At 36.5% G+C, this 19,141-nt stretch overlaps 1 protein-coding gene across 1 annotated transcript in view; it reads left to right on the plus strand.

Moving 5' to 3' along the window:
- The first annotated feature begins 16,522 nt into the window (after positions 1 to 16,522).
- Positions 16,523 to 19,141, plus strand: part of Nep3 (M13 family metallopeptidase neprilysin 3) — a 103,722-nt gene continuing 101,103 nt past the window's right edge. Inside the window, exon 1 of the mRNA XM_081740629.1 lies at positions 16,523 to 16,924. Within this exon, the coding sequence (XP_081596755.1) occupies positions 16,523 to 16,924 (402 nt within the window). The remainder of the gene's footprint in view (positions 16,925 to 19,141) is intronic.

A 19,141-nucleotide genomic window follows, 5' to 3' on the forward strand; every position in this document is an offset into this window, starting at 1 on the left:
ACAACAAAAATGGGTCAAAATGGCCTACAAGTATAGCGGAATAACTTAATGCTGTTCCGTCACCATCAAATGAGGTCGTTTCCTTCACACTTTTTATACATGATTTGTGTCGCTTTGTGCATCAGTGGAAGAGGGTCAAAATGGACCTTGAAAGTGGAATGAATATGTCTTTCTCTGCCATATTTGTAGGTCACCTTTGACCCACTTTCGTTGGCCTACAAAACGTGAAAGTATGCGCAGAAACGGTATAAATATGCACTAAACAATGCGAAAAAACGACCTTGAAATTCGATACTGGTGGGAGAGTGGATCAGTTTTCTTCCCACATTGAATGCCCATTTTGACCCACTACTATTGATTCACAAAACGTGGAAATAGACTTACAAAACGGTAGAAAACACGCACAAGACGATGTGAAGGAAACGACCTCGAAATCGTTCCTGACGGAACAGCATTAACTTGTTCCGCCATATTTGTAGGATAACGTTGACCCATTTCCGGTGACGCAGAAAACGAGGAAATAGGCGCACAAAACGACACAAAAATGGAAATTTAGCTTAATTACATGGAAATTTTAAGTTTGTAAGCTTAATTATATGGAAAATTTTATAAATTTTCCTTTAAGTTGGTCTACTTTACGTTGATTTGGGACTTTTAAATTGTATTCATTTTTCCACTGAAAAATATGTATAATTCAACAAGTTGATTTGATTTTGAGTTGCTTTTGGGGTTTAACGTCCCGGTCAGCAGCGAGGCTATATGAGACATGGACCTACTGATTAACGTGGAATCCGAACCACATGAGCTCCCGCAGGGAATCGAACCCGGGTTTCCCACGCCAAAGGCGCGTACGCTAACCGCTTAGGCACGGAGAAGCTCTATGATTCAACAAGGAAATATTTATTAGTTATAATTATAATAATTATCTATATAATTGAATTCATTGTAATTTGGTCCAGAACAAACACTTTACCATTTCGTACTAGCTGTTATACCCGTTCTTCGCACGGATCAGATAAAATATCAATGTAAACAAACTGAACAACGGGAGAACAATTAAGAAACATTTCTAACATTGGATATATTTTGTGTGAATATATACCCAACAACGTACATGTGCTTTCATTGGGAAGGCCGATGGGGCTGAATTTTAACGTAAACACTATCGGGGGTGTCACTATACGTCTGAGCAACCCCGATAAATATGGATTCGACACAAATTCTACTACTTTTACATGTCCCGGTGAACACCCCCTCAGACCCCCTTGGTTCGTATTGTGAAACAATCTCCTCTGGCCCCCACCAACCCCCAACTAATACCACGAAAACTATGAATGTGACACTAACATTTGCCATTTTCTACTACTTTTTACATATGCCGGTAAAAATCCCTATAATCCTCTGGTTCCAATTTTGAAAAAAACAATGCCTCTGGTCCGCAGCCGATAAGGGCTGTATTTGGAAGTCAACGCCTGTGGAAGTATCACCATTCATCTCAGCGACAGCTAAAACTATGGATTTGAAACTAATATCGGTCACTTTCCATTAGTTTTACATGTCTCGCAATTCCCCACCCCCGGTGACTCCCGGCCCGCATACAATGCTGGCTAAATTTGAAAATCATCGCTAATGAAAGTATCACCATTAATCTCAGCCACCGCGAAAACTACGGAATTGACATCGGTCATTGTGGATTATTTTTACATGTCTCTTGATCCCCTTCATAATGCCCCCGTTTCTTATCTGATGGGGGCTAAATGTGAAAGTAAACGCGGTCTTGAGTTTCACCAATGAGCTCAGCTACCCCGAAAACTATGAATTTGACATTAATATCTGTCATTTTCGATTATTTTTTTACATGTCTCGGAATTCCCCCCTCTGGTGACCCAAGGCCCGCATACAACGGTGGATGAATTTGAAAGCCATCGCTAATGGTAGTGTCACCATTGATATCAGCAACCGCGAAACTATGGATTTGACACTAATGTCGGTCATTTTGGATTACTTGTACGTTTCGGTATTCCCCCCTTCCCCCATTGACCCACGACCCGTAGCAGAATACGGTGAATTTGGAAGTTAATGCGATCGGAGTTTCACCATTGATCTCAGCGACCGCGAAAACTATGAAATCGACACGGATATCGGTCATTTTCTACTACTTTTACATGTCCCGGTAAACGCCCCCCTGAGACCCCCTGGTTCGAATTTTTTCGAAAAAGCTTTGCCTTGGTGTGAAACCTGGACCAAGGTATCTTTGACCAAAATTTGGTAACTCTCGGTCGACTTGTCTGGTCCCCAGGCCGGTCCCGGTAAACGTCTCCTGGAGACCCCATAGTAAGGAATTTTTTTTTAAAAAAACTCTTCGTCTTGGTCTGGGGCCTAGACCAAGCTACCCGTGACCAAATTTTGAAAAGTTTCGGTCCACTCGTCTCGTCCACAGGCCGCACAAAGATAGACACACAGACACACGAACAAACTATTTTATTTATATTAGAAAGGTCAGATCCGCTGTTATTGTATTAGTGCGATGCTTGAGCGATTGATCGTAGAAATTCAAACTCCGATGAGTGATAATTTTATAGGCTTGTTTTATTACAAGTTTAAACTCTTTAGTCAGTAGAGAAGAGGGCGTGAATCATGGGTCAGAGTTGATGACAATGGGTTTTGGCAGGTCTGTGGGTCACAGTGGGTAAGAGTGATTTATGGTGGGTGGTGGGTCAGAGTGGGTCACGGTGGGTCGTGGGTCACGACGGGTGGTGAGTCAATTGGTCGTGGCTAAAGTTTTCATTGCCCCACGCCCTCTCTGAACTACAGTGTTGAAAATTAATCAGTGAAAATCAATTGCAATTGATCAATCAATTGAAAGTAATTGCTGTGGAAATCAATTGCAATTGAATCAATTGCCAATTAATTTCAATTGCAATTGAATTACAGAATTCAATTGCAATTACTTTCCACTGCAATTATTTTCAATCAATTGATCAATTGCAATTGATTCTCCTTTTTTAATGGCCAACTGCAATTAACAATTAACCATTACTTATTTTAATTGTTAATTGCAATTAACAATTAAATTTACAGATTAATTGTTAATTGTTAATTCAATTGAAATTTGCCCAACACTGGTTAGTAGTTTATAAATTAGATTCCATTATTGAAATTAAAACAGAGAAAGAAAATAAAGGGCATAATCTTCTTCCTCTTACCATTAATCAGTAAATTATTAAATCAATACAACACCGCTAATAAAGGAGAATATCATAAATCAAAATCAAATATTGAGTGTTTTCGGTTAACTCCGCCTAAAATAAGCTTCTTTTCTTTAAGGTGGATCACCACCCGGAACTCAGTACGTATTTTGGCTCATTGCCTTAACTACTGCGCAATGAAATGTTACATATTATAAATATTGTACTATAAGATAGAGCAATGTTTTAGCTACAGCCCAAGACACTGACTGACTCATTTGGTTGTGTCTCCTGATGTCGAAAAATGTAACAAATAAAAGAAAATATTTGATTCGTTTTACAATGAGCACACAAGATGGCACTTGCTGTAAGATCTTACAAGAAGTGCTCAGTTTTACGAAATGTTTATTTGCATATGTAAAGTATTTTTAAGTAACGATCTTCTCACGAAATAGATATATTGTTTGACCGTTTTTCGTGTTATGTTTCATATTTTATTTAAATATTAATTTACATTTAAGAAAATAGATTTTGAGACGAAACTTGCGCAGTATGGCATAATGCGTTGTTGTCAAATTTGTACGTTTACTGTAGTAGGTCACAATAAGAAAGTTATTGGATTATAGCGTTGCAGTTCGAGAAGCACAATTGCAGTAAGGGTCGAAAACTGATTTTTCTAGTAAGTATCCAAACAGAATTCCATGATTACTTCCTGTATTATCTGGCATTAGTAAACACTCGACACTATCTGGCAACGCCACACTATTTAAGAAGCGTTTAGCATAGCACTGGGAACACGTAGTGATCCACCTTAGTGGTTTGACCTGGCTACATGTATACTACTATTTTTCTTCCGAAATCGTAGTTTTCAATATCTTAATTAGTAAGAAAACTCAAAATTTAGCCTTTAGTCATATCTCGTCAGCCATGAGAGATTAGCGGGATCAGTCTGTCATCGTATTATCCACATCTATCAGAGCGCCCCTTTATTATGGTTAATAGGCTCGTTTTCTGTGTATGATCACGGGTTCGATTCCCGATTCGAGCGTCCGCTTTGGATTGTAGTAGTGGTTCAATTGAGGCTTTCTTCCAGTCTTTTTTTTCTCTGGAGGGAAAAACCAAAATGTAAAAAATAGTAAGCTCCTTTGAGTTACTATGCTGGAAGAGTGTTCTGTGCAAGAGTGTAACATGTAATCATAATTTAATTTATCTAGTTTGAGGGGGCGGTTGACTAACCTCTGGAAGGTCAAATCTACCCCGGAAGTATGCCTGGAAAAAACACTGGTTCTGGTTTTACTATAAGCAGTAGGCGCCTAATGCAGCCTCGGTTTAAATAAAATAAAATAAAATAAAAAGACGTTAATGTCAAATTCATCAATCACACCTATTCTACATTAAAATAGTAAAAAAAAGTATCAATTTTGTGCTCATTTCATTTACAAGTACAGTACAATAAATTGTTTTACTAGAAACTTAAAATAGGAAACACTACAAAGCATCTCCCTTGTGATACGCCCTTCCTGGAAACGTGAACCCTACTATTCGCAGGACAGGAACAAGGGGGCAGATTTCTCTGTAACATTGGAGGGGGGGGGGCATTCAGATATGTATGGTTGCAGACAAGGGTCTAAGAAGGCATACAGGATTTTAAGACAAATTCAAATTATGCCAAATATTGGATATTCATAAAAATACATACAACAATACATATAACAATAAAATACATAGACCAAAAATACATATTCATAAAAATATATCGGATGGCCCCCATGAGCTTTGGGGGGGGCGTTCCCCCTCGCCCTCCCTCAGGATCGGCGCCCTTGGACAAGAAGCATAGGAAATTAACATTTTGGATATCGTTATATCCAGGGCTGGATTTCCCAATAGGCCCGGGCCTATGGGCGTAAGGTCCCAGGGGGCGCACGGCCGAGAGAAAAAAATTAAAAATATGTAGAAATAAAAATAAATAGCCATAACTTAACATATTTTTTCAATTGATTAAAAAAAAATCAGGCTAATAAAGCATTTTGATTTTGAAGTTCATTGGAACAAATAATTGATGGTAAAGTTAAACTATTTTCCAACATTATGCATCAACTTCGTTACAACATTGTTGATCTCAAACACGGGAGAACTGGCTGTAGGGATGTCGTTGAGCTGTACGCATCGTTGAGCGACAATCTCGTAATCGAACTAAAAAATGTCATTTTTTATACTAGTACAATTTACTATTTGTACATACAAAATATCTAGTTTTACTTTAAAACACAGTTTTTGTGTCACGTTATCAAAATACTTCATGTAAGCTGTGTTTCTGAGATTAAAACTATTTTATAATGTATTACAGAGTTTTTATTATTATTATTATTTATTTGCCCAAATGGCTAAATTGAACAAAACCAAAGTTATTCACTAATCTTTTGTTAATATATTAACGCTATTTTGTTAAGCCCAGAACTAAGTAAATTCCTCAAAAAACTTGCAATGATAAAATTGCATCGTGGAGTGGTGTTTAACCAATTAACATATAGGCCTGATATAATTTTTAATAAGGGTTTTTAGGAAAATAACTTTAAACAGATTAGGGGGCGGAAAAAATTATTTGGCCTAAGGGCGTCAAAATGCTAAATCCGGCCCTGGTTATATCCCAAATAGTTTCGCAGAAACACTATGCCAATGGAGCAGAAATAGGGTGGTCAATTTTTTCTCCTTTGGTACTGATGGATATATGGAAAAATGGAAATTAGTTAACCTTTCCCGTGCGATTATCACAGCAGCTGCCGACAGCCTAAATATGGAGTTGCGCTCGCATGTCGGATGAGATGTGCACTTACTTTTCTATCCATGTTCGTGTCTCGGAACTACCATTACGATATTCGTTATATTGTAAACTTCGGCAATCTATCGCGAATTCAGGGAACTAACTGTTGTTCGTTATAAAAATACAATTTGTGCAAGGGCAGAAATAGTGCGGATGAAAAGTGTTAAAGACTGGAGTGAAAGGATAAATTGAAAATTAAACAATGGATTAAAATACATGTGATATACCTGTGATAGAGTTCTATTTAAAGCTATGCCGTGATGGAATGGCTAACAAATTTTCAGTCTGCAGGATCACGACACCAGGTGTCGTGTAAGGTTTATCAGAATGTGACTGCATGAGAATCATTGAAAAGTTTTCGTTATGGAGGATATCAAAACCTAATCGAACGAGTCTGTAAACCTTATCATATGGAATATGATAGATACTGTTGGGCCCAAACAACTTGTTGTTAAATCTCTTCAGTGGCGTACGTAGAAGTATGTCAATGGAGATGGTTCAAGCTCACAAATTCATACAATTGCATGTTTTCGTATACGTATCTTAACATAATAAATGTTAATTTTTGCCTAACATCTCGCTCAAGGGGGAAGTTGAAACTATGAACCTCCCCTTGGGTACGCCATTGAATCTTTTTTTTTTTTTTTTTTTGTATATTCATTGTTCAAAATGACTGCATTATTTTTAGTATGGAAAGACTAATGAGTATGAAATTACGTTTGAAATATTCAAAACATGGCACCTTGGTTAGGAAATGTCTCATCGGCAATGGAATGCACTACTAAATTTTGCAGTAAAGGTGTCAAGCTGATGCAATTTCGACTCCTTCCGGGTCACCAGGTCTGAGAAACGAATCTAATAAGTTCTATAATTTATTTTTGATAGATAGTAGTTACCTATAATTTGAATTACTGTAAATATAGTTAAATCTCATGGCACACGCTTGGATGGAAAGTATTGTTAGATGTACGCGAAAAAAGGCTTGAATACCACTGCTTTAGACAGCGGAGTAAAGATATCAAAAGTTCACCTGATCCAGTAGCATAGAGAAGGGGGCCAGAGGGGCCGCCCCCCAAAGAGGTCCGACAATGTACTTTGGTACTTTGATGTTTGTAATTTTTTATATATTTTTATGTGTATATATTTTTTGTTTGTATTTTTTTCTATATGTACCTATAACAGCACTTGCCCCTTCCCCCCAAACATACATCCTGGCTACGCTACTGACCTGATCTATTATTGTAAAGACCTTTTCATTTCCCCTTAGAGATAAGCAGGTCGAGAAGGTAATACCATAATGCTCTGATTAGTAAGAGATCCTACCATACCACAATTTGAGTAGAAATACTGAAATATCCTCTTTACTAACAGCATATATGTGTATACGTCTCCGTAAAGTGTTACCATCTGTTACTATTCAAATGCAGACTCTGATGTTTGACAATTTCTTGTAACTAAATTTGGAACTGAGTGGATTTTGCCCAGCCTCATGCATGAATCACATTTCGTATCTGAATGTATATAAAGCTTGGGAAGTAGTTCTGATAAAATACAAGACGAAGAGACAAAATAGCTTTTGAGAAATGGCTCCACTTTCAGGAGAAAGTGTGCAAGGAAAATGGCCAAAAAGAGGACGAAGAAAAAGAATAGAATGCCGATTTAGAAAAAGATAAAGTGGTCTTTATTCAAGTGTAAAGTGCAATCGGGAAATTTATGTATGGACATCTTTGCAGTGAAAAAAGTAAAAGATTTCTTTGCTGCTCATATAGATTTAAAGAAAAAGAGTTACAACAGTAGTATAAAATGTTTATTACAGTTAACCAGATGTTCGCTTACAGTTTTGCCAGATCTTATCAAAATTTTCTGTGCTGCTTTTCGTTAAATGTAATTGTATACAGAATTTGATCATCTTCCATCCGAATAAATTAAAATTATTGCTTCCTATAATGTTCAATCCCTGTCACCATTGATCATGTTTGGTGTGATGACCACAGTTTCGTCTATTGAACGACATCGTAGTTTCCACTGCAGTAGACTTCGTTGCAGCTATAACAGTGGTTCCACTCCACTCCATTAAGACACTTTTACGAACTTAATTTTGCAGAGTACTGGAATCAGTGTTCTCCAATTTATACATCTTGCATAACATGGGTTTGATTTCCTCACCTGTGACAATGAACATAAAAACGCTAAAAATACATCTGTTCAATTGTGTCTGTGGTTTCATCTGGTATGACCTACACATCAGAGACAAATGAAAATGAAATGAAATCTTTAAGTTTTGCGTCCCACACTTATGCCGGCTAGGCTAAAGGAGACGATGATGATGAGAAATGAATGAAATTGTGAAATGAAGAAAGTGGGAGGAAACAGAAGGACCCCGAGAAAATCCACGTACACGGTGTTTGTCCACCACAAAGCCCTCTTGGTGAGAGCTAGGGTCCAACCAAGGACTTCCACATCAAAGTTCGAAACTTTCTGCATGATTCTTTGTATGGTTTCGAGACTCAATACAGTATTTTCTTAGAATACGCATATCGGTACTGACATTCGTGTTATTTATTTATTTATTTATTAGAAATTACTTGAGAGTTGGGATGGTTTGTCTATTTGAGTAGACACACAAATCAGTATTACATTTTTTTTTGTTGTTGTTGTATATTTTGTCTTCCAAACGCTGTCATTTAAAGACAATTAATAGTAGAGGTTTTTTTTTAACATTTTATAATGTGGTACTGAAAAGAAGATAAAAGGGGAATAGGAGCAAGTTAATGGGAAAAGGGTCCAAAAAGAGAGAAAGGTAAAAAAGGAGGAAATTACTGGAAAATTATTTCGCGTCCAGAGACAGCATTACAGTGAGTACTTTATGAGTACTCTTTCTTGCTCTAAAAGAAATGGGTGCACACCTAGAAATCCTAACTCTAGTCATAAGAAAGGACTTAATGGGGATACGGAGCTCCCTCGTGGCTAAGCAGTTAGTGCACACCCTTTGGCGTGTAAGATCAGGGTTCGATTCGGGAACTCATGTGGTTCGGGTCCCATATTAAGCTGTAGGTCCACGTCTCATATAGCCTCGCTGCTGAATAGGACGCTAAACTCACATTAAAAATCAAATCAAAATAATGGGAATATGCTGCAGTCTCAGTTTCACCTTAAAAGGTGCCGCCATTCTCGTCCATAATCAATTTGTAGGTTTACATATAAATTAATTTTTCACGATTTTCTCATAAACTCATGATGTTCTACATTCCCCCGTAAAAAGATAATTTTATTCAGCTTAATGAGACATATATCGCTAGCGATATGACACATATATCGCTCGGTATATGTGTCATATTCAGAACCACTTTCTAAAAAATAAAAATAAAAAATAAACTCTAGTAATATTCTAGAATTTCCATAATTCTGTGTTTTGAGCTCCTTCGTGGCTGAGCGGTTAGCCTGGGAGACCCGGGTTCGATTTCCGGCGGGAGCTCATGTGGTTCAGATTCCACGTTAATCAGTAGATCCACGTCTAATATAGCTTCACTGCTGAAAGGCAAGTTAAACTCAAAATCAATCAATCAATCCACGTTAATCAGTAGGAGCACGTCTCATATAGCCTCACTGCTGAACGGGACGTTAAACTCAGAATCAAATCAAATCAATATTCTGTGTTTTGCATTTTATTGAGTAAATTATTCTCGGGTATTACAAGAATTAAAATCATATCTCAGTACCACGAACATCAGTTTCAGTATCCCGTTCTAATATCAATATGAGGTGGAAAACAGAAGTTAGCCTGTTCGTTTTTCTCCAAGGAGAGGACATTGAGAGATAAACGACAAAGTTGACCATCAAGTGATTTTAGTACACGCTGATCCAAGAGAACGGTGTGTGAAGACTGAAGTGTGTTTTAAGTGGAGCTGTTCAAGTGTTTGAAGAGTCAAGTGGGTCGTGAGCTATGTCGCTTCCCTCAAATATAGTTTGTGCAAATCATGTGAGATCATTACTCGTATAATGGGCTGCTGATCTTTCTGGAAGAGCAATAATAAAATCTAAGAGCCAGGAAGTAAAACTGTTTATTCCTGTTCTGTCTAATGACCCTCCAGCATTTTGTAACACATTTTCGTTCTTATTTTTAGACATAATATGAATTTTGTTCTGCCTAATTCCTGTTCTATCTAATTTTCGCTAAAAGGGATATTTAAATTTAAGGGAAATTTAATAGTAACTATTTTCCCTACAAGTACAGTTGCTTTCAGAGGCTTGTTATTTTTTAAATATAATTCCGTATATCGTATCCAGCTTCAATTGCATTTTAAGCTGGGAGTCAGAAATTTCAGTTTTCATTGATAAGAAACTCCGATTGGTAAAATTTTCCCTTTTCGGAAAAGTAAACAAACAATGGTCTATGATTGTCTGTTAGCATACGCTCTCTTCCAATCGATGTATTTGATTTGAATAGATTAGAAACATACACAAATATATGGATAAATAATTACTATTAAATTAATTGTTTTCCCGACAATCGCAGTTGCTTTCAGGGGCATTGATTTTCGTCTTTCCCTTCCTATTAAATTACCCTAAATTCTAAATATTCCTTTTTTACGAAACAGAACAAGAACTCCTGTTCTACCTAAAGATAAGATTAAAAACGTGCTACGAAATGCTGGAGGATAATTAGACAGAACAGGAAGACAAATGTAAAACATAGTCCCCGAAATAGCATTCTGCATCCTGATCTGGTGACTTCCCAGGATATGGCACGGCGCACGGTATACAAATTACGCTTACAGTCATACAAATTGGCAAATTAAACCTACAATTATGTCAAAACAAACATACAATATATGCGAAACTGTACAATTATAAGTGAACATTTATCGACTACAATATGTACTTGTAGATATTCGAGCAAATAGCATGACTGGACTGCAGTGCCGAATTAAGGTTTGATGGGGCCCTAAGCTATTGAAAGGGGCGGATCCAGGGGGCGATCGGGGTGATCGCTCCCCCAGAAGCTTTCTTATTTATATATATATATATATATATATATATATATATATATATATATATATATATATATATATATAACCAATCCCAAAGTTTGGAGCCCTTAAAAGTAGCAGTATGACAATCCACCGCCCCTCCGCCCAGAAGTCGGTCCTGGATCCGCCCCTGCCTTTATACGTCAAGTTTTTTTTTTTTTTTTTTTTTTTTCAGCGACAAAAATTCGTCGTTTATATATGCTATATGCTAATTTATGGACCTAATGGATACCTAGTAAATGGAAACACAAGGACCCATTACAAGAAGGGCTGGGAAACAGGGGCTCCATTACAAGCGGGGCTTAGAAATACATCCCTATTATTTGCTTCATTAAAGCCTAGTACACAACAATAGAAAACACCATTGTTGTATGTGCGTTTTATCTTATTTGCTTTTCTTGTTATTTGGAAATTACATTACAATCAGTTTTTTCTCTTTAAATTTTTTGGGCGCCCAAGTGAGAGGGGCACTAAGCTATAGCTTGTTTAGCTTATGTACGTAAATCCGATACTGATTGACAGAACTCACTTATCTATCTGTGCTGCTTCATGAATATTTCTAAATAATATCAGAGTATATCATGAGATTATTATATGAAATAAAATACAATTTATCAATCATCATTATCATTAGTCATTATCATTCATTAACTTTTAATATGCTGTGACTATAATGTTGCCAGTGCAATAATGAAGTTTCATTAGGGTGCACATGACTTTTAGTTTCTTCTTAATGAGCATATGGCATCAATTTTTAGGTTTAGAAAAACATTCGTTTTTGTTGAGTTCTCGAAAACTCTGCATCAGAATTTACTGTCGAATTCTTGTGGTATGTACAGGAGGATGTGCTATTATTGTGAATTTGTTAATACGAATTGATCTTTAGGGGTCTCGGTGGCTCAGTGGTAGAGCGTTCACTTTTGGTGCATGGGGTCTCGGATTCAAACCCTGCTCCTGCCGTGTGAACTTTGTGGTGGACAAACACGGCGTGCGTGGGTTTCTTCGGGGTTTTCCGTTTCCTCCCACTTTCTTCATTCCACCATTTCATTCATTTCTCATCACCACCGTCTCCTTTAACCTAACCGGCATAATCGTGGGACGTAAAACTCAAAGATTTCATTTCATTTTTTTTTTTTTCGAATTGATCTTTCACCATGACTTACATTAGCAGCACTAGAAGCCACTAACAACAATAAAACAAAACTGTTTGGTTTCTGTTTATTTGTATTTCTCTTTTGCCTCTCTCTTTCTTTTCTTCTCTCTCTGATTTTGTACTTTGCGACGAACCCTGTCTTCCAAATTCGCTTAAGTCCCATTTCACGTAACACTTCATTAGCTGAAACACACAGATAAAAATCATGTCCGCCATTTTAGGAGAGATGAGAATATTCAATTAAGCTTACTTCTCATTTCACCTAACGATCTCGTCAAGGAGAAAATCTCTTTATAGAGAAACTTTGACACAAGGTTTCCAAATACAGTAAATTTAAACTATACTTATATTCATTCCCGTCGTGTGAACATTAATTACGAGCCAGTGCCAGAATGATCCTGTTTGCTTCTTTGTTTAAATTTTAGCGAACCTATCAGTTCCGAAACTACTGTATATAAGACATAGAACTACCAGTAAACTTTATCGTGGGATTCATTTAAAATTTTGGCAAAAAGGTACATTATACGCAAAAAGGGCTAATCATAATTCGAGTCTAAAAATAAAGAATAGCTTTGAGAGAATTTTAAGGCCTAATGGTAATGTTGACGAGTCTACCACATTATTATTATTATTATTATTATTATTATTATTATTATTATTATTATTATTATTATTATTATTATTATTATATCTGAAGCACCCATTCTTCGCACGAGAAGAATAGATTTACCAAAAATATTTGAATCATCTTCCCCCCCCCCCTGTGGATGAATATTTAAATCGAAATAAAATTATGAAAACCCCGTTGGGCCTAAGTACTATGTTCAAAAATTCATTAAACATCATCTCTTTTTTTCTTATACTAGGATGTGCAAGTTAAAGTACATTTAATGATAAAAGTTTTGGTCAATCGAAGTGATCTTTTTTCAAAATTTGCCATTTTGAAATGTTTTAAAAGGTTGAAACATTTTATAATTTTGCCATTTCATGAACGCAAAATGTGAAATTAAAATGTTATTAACCTTACGATGGTAACATCAATATGAGAGCTTTGGTGGGTAACATGGAGTGACTAATAACCCCCCACTGCGATTTTTCTTACATAAAAAAATAAAAACAAATTTTAATTTATCACAATGTATTGTTCATTGTTTAGGTCGACCATAGTCGACCGTATATGGCCATTTCTACCTTTAATGAAGGTCTCTGTAGTCGAAGAATTCTCATCATCCGCATCAGAACAATCAAACTAGATTTCACTGTTCTCTACAGACTGAACCTTAACTTTATCTTCGTCATTATTCACAGTTAGTTCACCACTGGACATGCTGTCCTCTTTATTCATCACTCTGTTCGACAGGATTATTGTAGGGTTAAATGAAATTTACAGACGTAAGTGGTAATAGGAGTGATATGCCACTCCACAGTACTCAGAAAACCAAAACAGGACCCACTTCAAGCAAGCTTATGCAACATACTAACTGGCCTCCTACTGAAGAGAGATTAGCAGGGTAACCAGGTCACAGAAAACTAATAGCAGTAAAAATGTAAAAATAAAAACAATAGTCTGGGGTTAAGTGTCACGCCTGTTACCATCGTAAGGTAAAAAAAAAAAAAAAAAAAAAAAATACTTTCCTCCCACATCAGAAGCGAAATTATCGAAAACCGTTTTCGATAAGGAGGAGTATACAATGAGTTTTATCTGCCTTGAGATCTCCTGAGATATTGTATCTTTGGCATAAATTTTGAGCCTCTTTCCCCTTAGGATACGCATTTTGATGAAAGTGAAACGATAAAAACCTGCACAAGTCCAGTGTTAACAATGTTCCAAACTTCACTATAAAATGTTCAGTCGTTTTCCTGTCATGATGAGACTAACAATGCCAATTTCAATGTGAAAATGAAAAATCATGTTAATTGCCCTCTTTCTCTGATAGAAACACTGTTTTCTAAAACGTTTAAACACGTTTCAATCTATTTTCAGTAAGTAGTTGTATACAAAGTTTAATCTCCTTAACTCCGAGGGCTCCTGAGATGATGAATTTTGGCATTTTGGCATGAATTTTCAGGCCTAGGCAATTTGCCACCCTGTGCAATTGTATTATTTGCCGCTCCCTCTTTCTCCAGAAAGAAACCACGATTTTAAGTATGCTACCCTCATCATGAACAAGGAAGGGGAGGTAAAAGGGCACTTGCACTCAGAAAGGCCTAAACACTACAAACACAATCTCGTGTCTGTTTTTATTTTCTTTAAATAACATTGTATTATGTTAGTGAAAGATAAAGCAAACACACCTGCAGAGAAAAGGTGGTAATCCTTTTTATAGAATTCAATATCGAGTTTCAATCTCAATGTATACACTTTGCAATTCCAGTGTAACTAGCTCTTTTATCTTTATTTCTTGGTTTTCCTCCCATATCTTTAAATTAAAAGAAACTTGGTTCCACCTTCAATGATAAGGAACTTGTTTGCAACAAAGACAAAACTAGTTTTCATATCAAAACTGTGATGACTAACTAAATGGAACAGGTGTTTGCTACTGTTCGAGAATTGAGTTCTTGTATTTAACAACAATCAAGCAATTCATCCTGGGTTTTGTTTGACCATTTGCTTTAGCACTATCCATGTGACCTTAAACTAATGCGACCTAAACATTATTTATGAATTTAGTATTCAAATAGGTCACCTTCGTAAATTTAACTACTATCCTCATGAAGTCTGTTTCTAACAAGAAATATTTATTTTAAAGAATATAGTTATGACAGATTTTGCTGCCCTTCGAAACTTGCCGCTCTGTTGCACATATGATAGAGCCGGATCTGTGAATTTTGAATTCCCTCTCCCCTTAAGATACGCATGGGTAGAATATTATAAATGGCCTAAGGTATCTTCCCTCTATATGTGTGCTTACCTGGAAGTATGTCAAGCTAACGGTGTGTACTTTTACAAAGGACAAATAGTTATTCAGTTTTATACGCAAGACTAGCCATTGGCTAGCTGGGCTTCGCCTCCAGATCCCGCATATGTGCTGCCTACGGCCTCGCAACTCATGCATCAACAGTGAATTTCGTGCATTTCCTCTTAATATTTCCTGAATTTCACCACCTGGAGGCTTTGCCCCCAGACCACCTACAATTCTACCGAATCTCGAGTTTCTTTCTCTATTTCAATTATCTAAAAAGATAACATATTGTATCCCAAGAAAAAGCCTATTTAAATAACATAATAATTTCTTTATCCCCCTAGACCCCTTAAAAGGTAAAAATATTCAGTTTTGGCAACTTTCCTGACGGTTAGTTCTGGAAGGCTAATATCATGCCAAATGTCATTAATCTAATCCTGCCCGAAATGCTTAAACACTTTGGGTGTAGAAGATATCCCATGTAAATAACATGAGAAAGATTTTTCAGTTCCCCATAAAACCACTCTAATGCCGTATTTTTTTATTTTTTTTTATTTTAGGTGATTTACTTAGGTAACGCTAACGAAAACGTACAAACATACCGAATTTCAAGTTTTTATTCCAGTTTCAAGTACCTAAAATATGAGATTATATGTCCTGAAAGAAGGTCAATTTAAATAACACGGGGAATTTCTTCATCCCCCTTTAGTCTCTAAAAATTAAAAATATTCACTTTTGGCAATTTTCTGTAAGTTAGTCCCAAAAATGTACAATCATGCCAAATTTAATCATTATAGCCCCACATGAAGTACCCAATAATTTTGGCATGCAAAAGGTGACCCATATAAATAACATGGGGAAAATTTTTCAGTTTCCATAAAAAACGCTCTAAAACTGGATTTTTTTTTTTTTAGTGATTTAGTTAGATAACGCTATCGAAAACGTACAAGCATACCGGATTTCAAGTTTTTATTCCAGTTCCAAGTACCTAAAATATGAGATTATATGTCCCGAAAGAAGGTCAATTTAAATAACATGGGTAATTTCTTCATCTCCCACCCCTCTGGACCCCATAAAAATTAAAAATATTTACTTTTAGTAATTTTGTTGTGCGTTAGTCCCGGAAAGCTACAATCATGCCAAATTTCAACTTTTTACGTCAACCGGAAGTACCCGTTATTTTATATCAGGTAGTTATACATACATATATATATATATATATATATATATATATATATATATATATATATATATATAGGTGTGTTAGTTGAAGTTTGCCGGTTTTACCGTTAGATGTCTCTAGCAATATGTATACATTTCTATGATGCAGAATGTACGTCATTTGTTTCTGTAAACATTAACCTTCAAAAATACACAAGTCACATTCGGCCAACAGAATAGCGTCAGAGTTGTTTACCTCAGTGAATATGGCGAGTTTCGTTCCAAGTAAATCGCATTTGCGGCATGCATTGCTGTTCTTATTTCATCAAAAGAAAAAAGCAGCTGAAGCTCATCGGTTGCTGGTAGAAACCTACGGTGAACATGCTCCAGTGATTAGAACATGCGAGACATGGTTTCGTAAATTTAAAAGTGGAGATTTTGATTTGACAGACAAGGAACATCCCGGTGCAGCGAAAAAGTTCAAAGACGAGGAATTGCAGGCGTTATTAGATGAAGACCCAACCCAATCGCAAGCAACATTAGCACAAACACTAAATGTGACTCGAGGAGCAATTTCCCAACGTTTAAAAGCTATGGGAAAGACCCAGAAGTATGGAAAATGGGTGCCACACCAACTGACGGATAGACAAATTGAAAAGCGAAAAATCGTATGTCAAATCCTGCTTCAACGGTTCGAAAGGAAATCATTTTTGCATCGAATTGTCACGGGGGACGAAAAATTGACTTATTTTGAGAACCCGAAGCGAAAAAAAATCATGGCTTGCACCTTGTGAAGCTGGCCCATCGACGGCAAGGCCAAATCGCTTTGGCCGTAAAACAATGCTTTGTGTTTGATGGGACCAGTGTGTGAAACCATGTTGGATGTGGTGTACTACGAGTTATTAAGACCTGGTGAAACAGTGAATACGGATCGCTACAGACAACAAATTATTAATTTGAATCATGCGTTAATCGAAAAACGGCCGGAATGGGCCCGAAGACATGGCAAGGTTATCATGCAACATGATAACGCGCCGTCTCATACCGCTAAACTAGTGCAGGACACATTAAAAACATTTAATTGGGAAATATTACCTCACCCGCCGTACTCTCCAGACCTCGCCCCGTTGGACTATCACCTTTTCGCCTCGATGGGACACTCACTTGCAGAGCAGCGCTTCGCTAATTTTGAAGACGTCGAAAAATGGCTCGTCGAATGGTTTGGCTCGAAAGAGAAAAAGTTTTTTTGGAATGGTATCCATGATTTGCCTAAAAGATGGGCAAAGTGTGTAGAATCCAATGGTCATTATTTTGAATAAAGAAATTGTGAGATTCCCTGAATATTAAGTTTTTTCTTTCTCGAAAAAACCGGCAAATTTCAACTAACACACCTGTATATAGGATTAAACTTAATTACAATGATTTTAGTGCATGAAATTTAAAACAGAAAGTTTTCTATAATCTCGAGCCTTAACTGCGTCATAGTTTAATCTTATTTCAAGTTGCAAAAATAATCAAGAGAGGAGATTAATTTTGCCAGTTAAATTTAAAGATATTATGTAATTCATTTTCTGCCTTTTCCTTTTCCCAATTTATCAAGACGCTACGTTACTGACGCCTTCAAACAAACGTTGCAAAGGTTTCAAGAAGAAAAGTGGGACATTATATACTACATAAAACATATGATCTGATGATATAATCTAAGTTATATTTTTAATATTTTACAGATGTGTTATATTTTGACCTCGAATTTCCGCCAATTAAAATCCAGCCTCTGTTCTCTGCTAGATTTTAGCAAAAGCTTGTCTGATTTATGGCATGTGTCACTTCTTTTTCCATTACACCGGCCATACACTGACGTATTTTTCAGTCGTAGCCATAAAATTTCATGCGCTAGTCTTGTTAGCAGCTGTCAATACGTTAGTGTATGGGACCTGGCGTACGTTTACGTACCGAATTTTTATACGCTGGAAAAGTCTGGGTGCTTTTAACTTCGAGCGTAAATACGGCGCGTAAAAACGGCTCAGATGAAAGGGTTTTCGAGCAGCAGGTGGTCTCTTGCCCTTTCCACGGCCTTCTCCCTGGTCTGGTCTTATTGTTTTCAGAAGAGAAAACCTGTTCTTGTGTTGTCCTCGCGAATCGTTGCTGAGGTTTGCTGGTAGACTCACCAGAAATCATCATTCCAATCTAGTTTCAGTCTTTCCATAGAATATACGATTTCGGCTAAACTAATATTTCCTATTGCACAAAACGAGACCTTATTTCCTAATTAAAATTCATAATTAATTTTGAGTGCACAGAGAAAACGGTATTTAAATCCAATACTTCCTAATCTGAATTCGCAAATTATGAGAGCTCCTCCGTGGTTATATAGTCAGCGTAAGCTTCTCCGGTGCAGGACATCCTGTTCGATTCTCGGCAGAAGCTCACGCAGTTTGGATCTCACTTCTCATATAGCCTCGCTGTCTAAGAGGTCGCTCAAGTCAAACCCAATCCAATCGAACATGATGTCTTTCGACTACGAATTTAACATTAAATTTAATATTTGACAATTAGTCCCAAAATACTTCAACAAGATACTATCTCGATATCTGCCTGATAAAACAGCAAAAAATTGCGTTTGACTATCGAAATTCACTGATTTTTTTTTTTTTTTTTTTTTTTTTTTTTTTTTGCTATTTTGACCACCTGCTGATTGTTATTTTAAGTACCTTCTCAATTTTACAAGAACTTGTAACAAAATAGGATCACAGTCATTATTATTTTTTTTCACGTGACCTTAACATTACTCGTGAAAAAGAAAATGTGATAAACCACAATACATAGGCTAGTGTTTCTTTCTTTGTGAATTATTTCAAACCTCAGATGGTACATATATTTAAATT

This window comes from Thermobia domestica, chromosome 15 (assembly GCF_964235325.1).
Source record: "Thermobia domestica chromosome 15, izTheDome1.hap1.1, whole genome shotgun sequence".
NCBI classification, from domain to species: Eukaryota; Metazoa; Arthropoda; class Insecta; order Zygentoma; family Lepismatidae; genus Thermobia; species Thermobia domestica.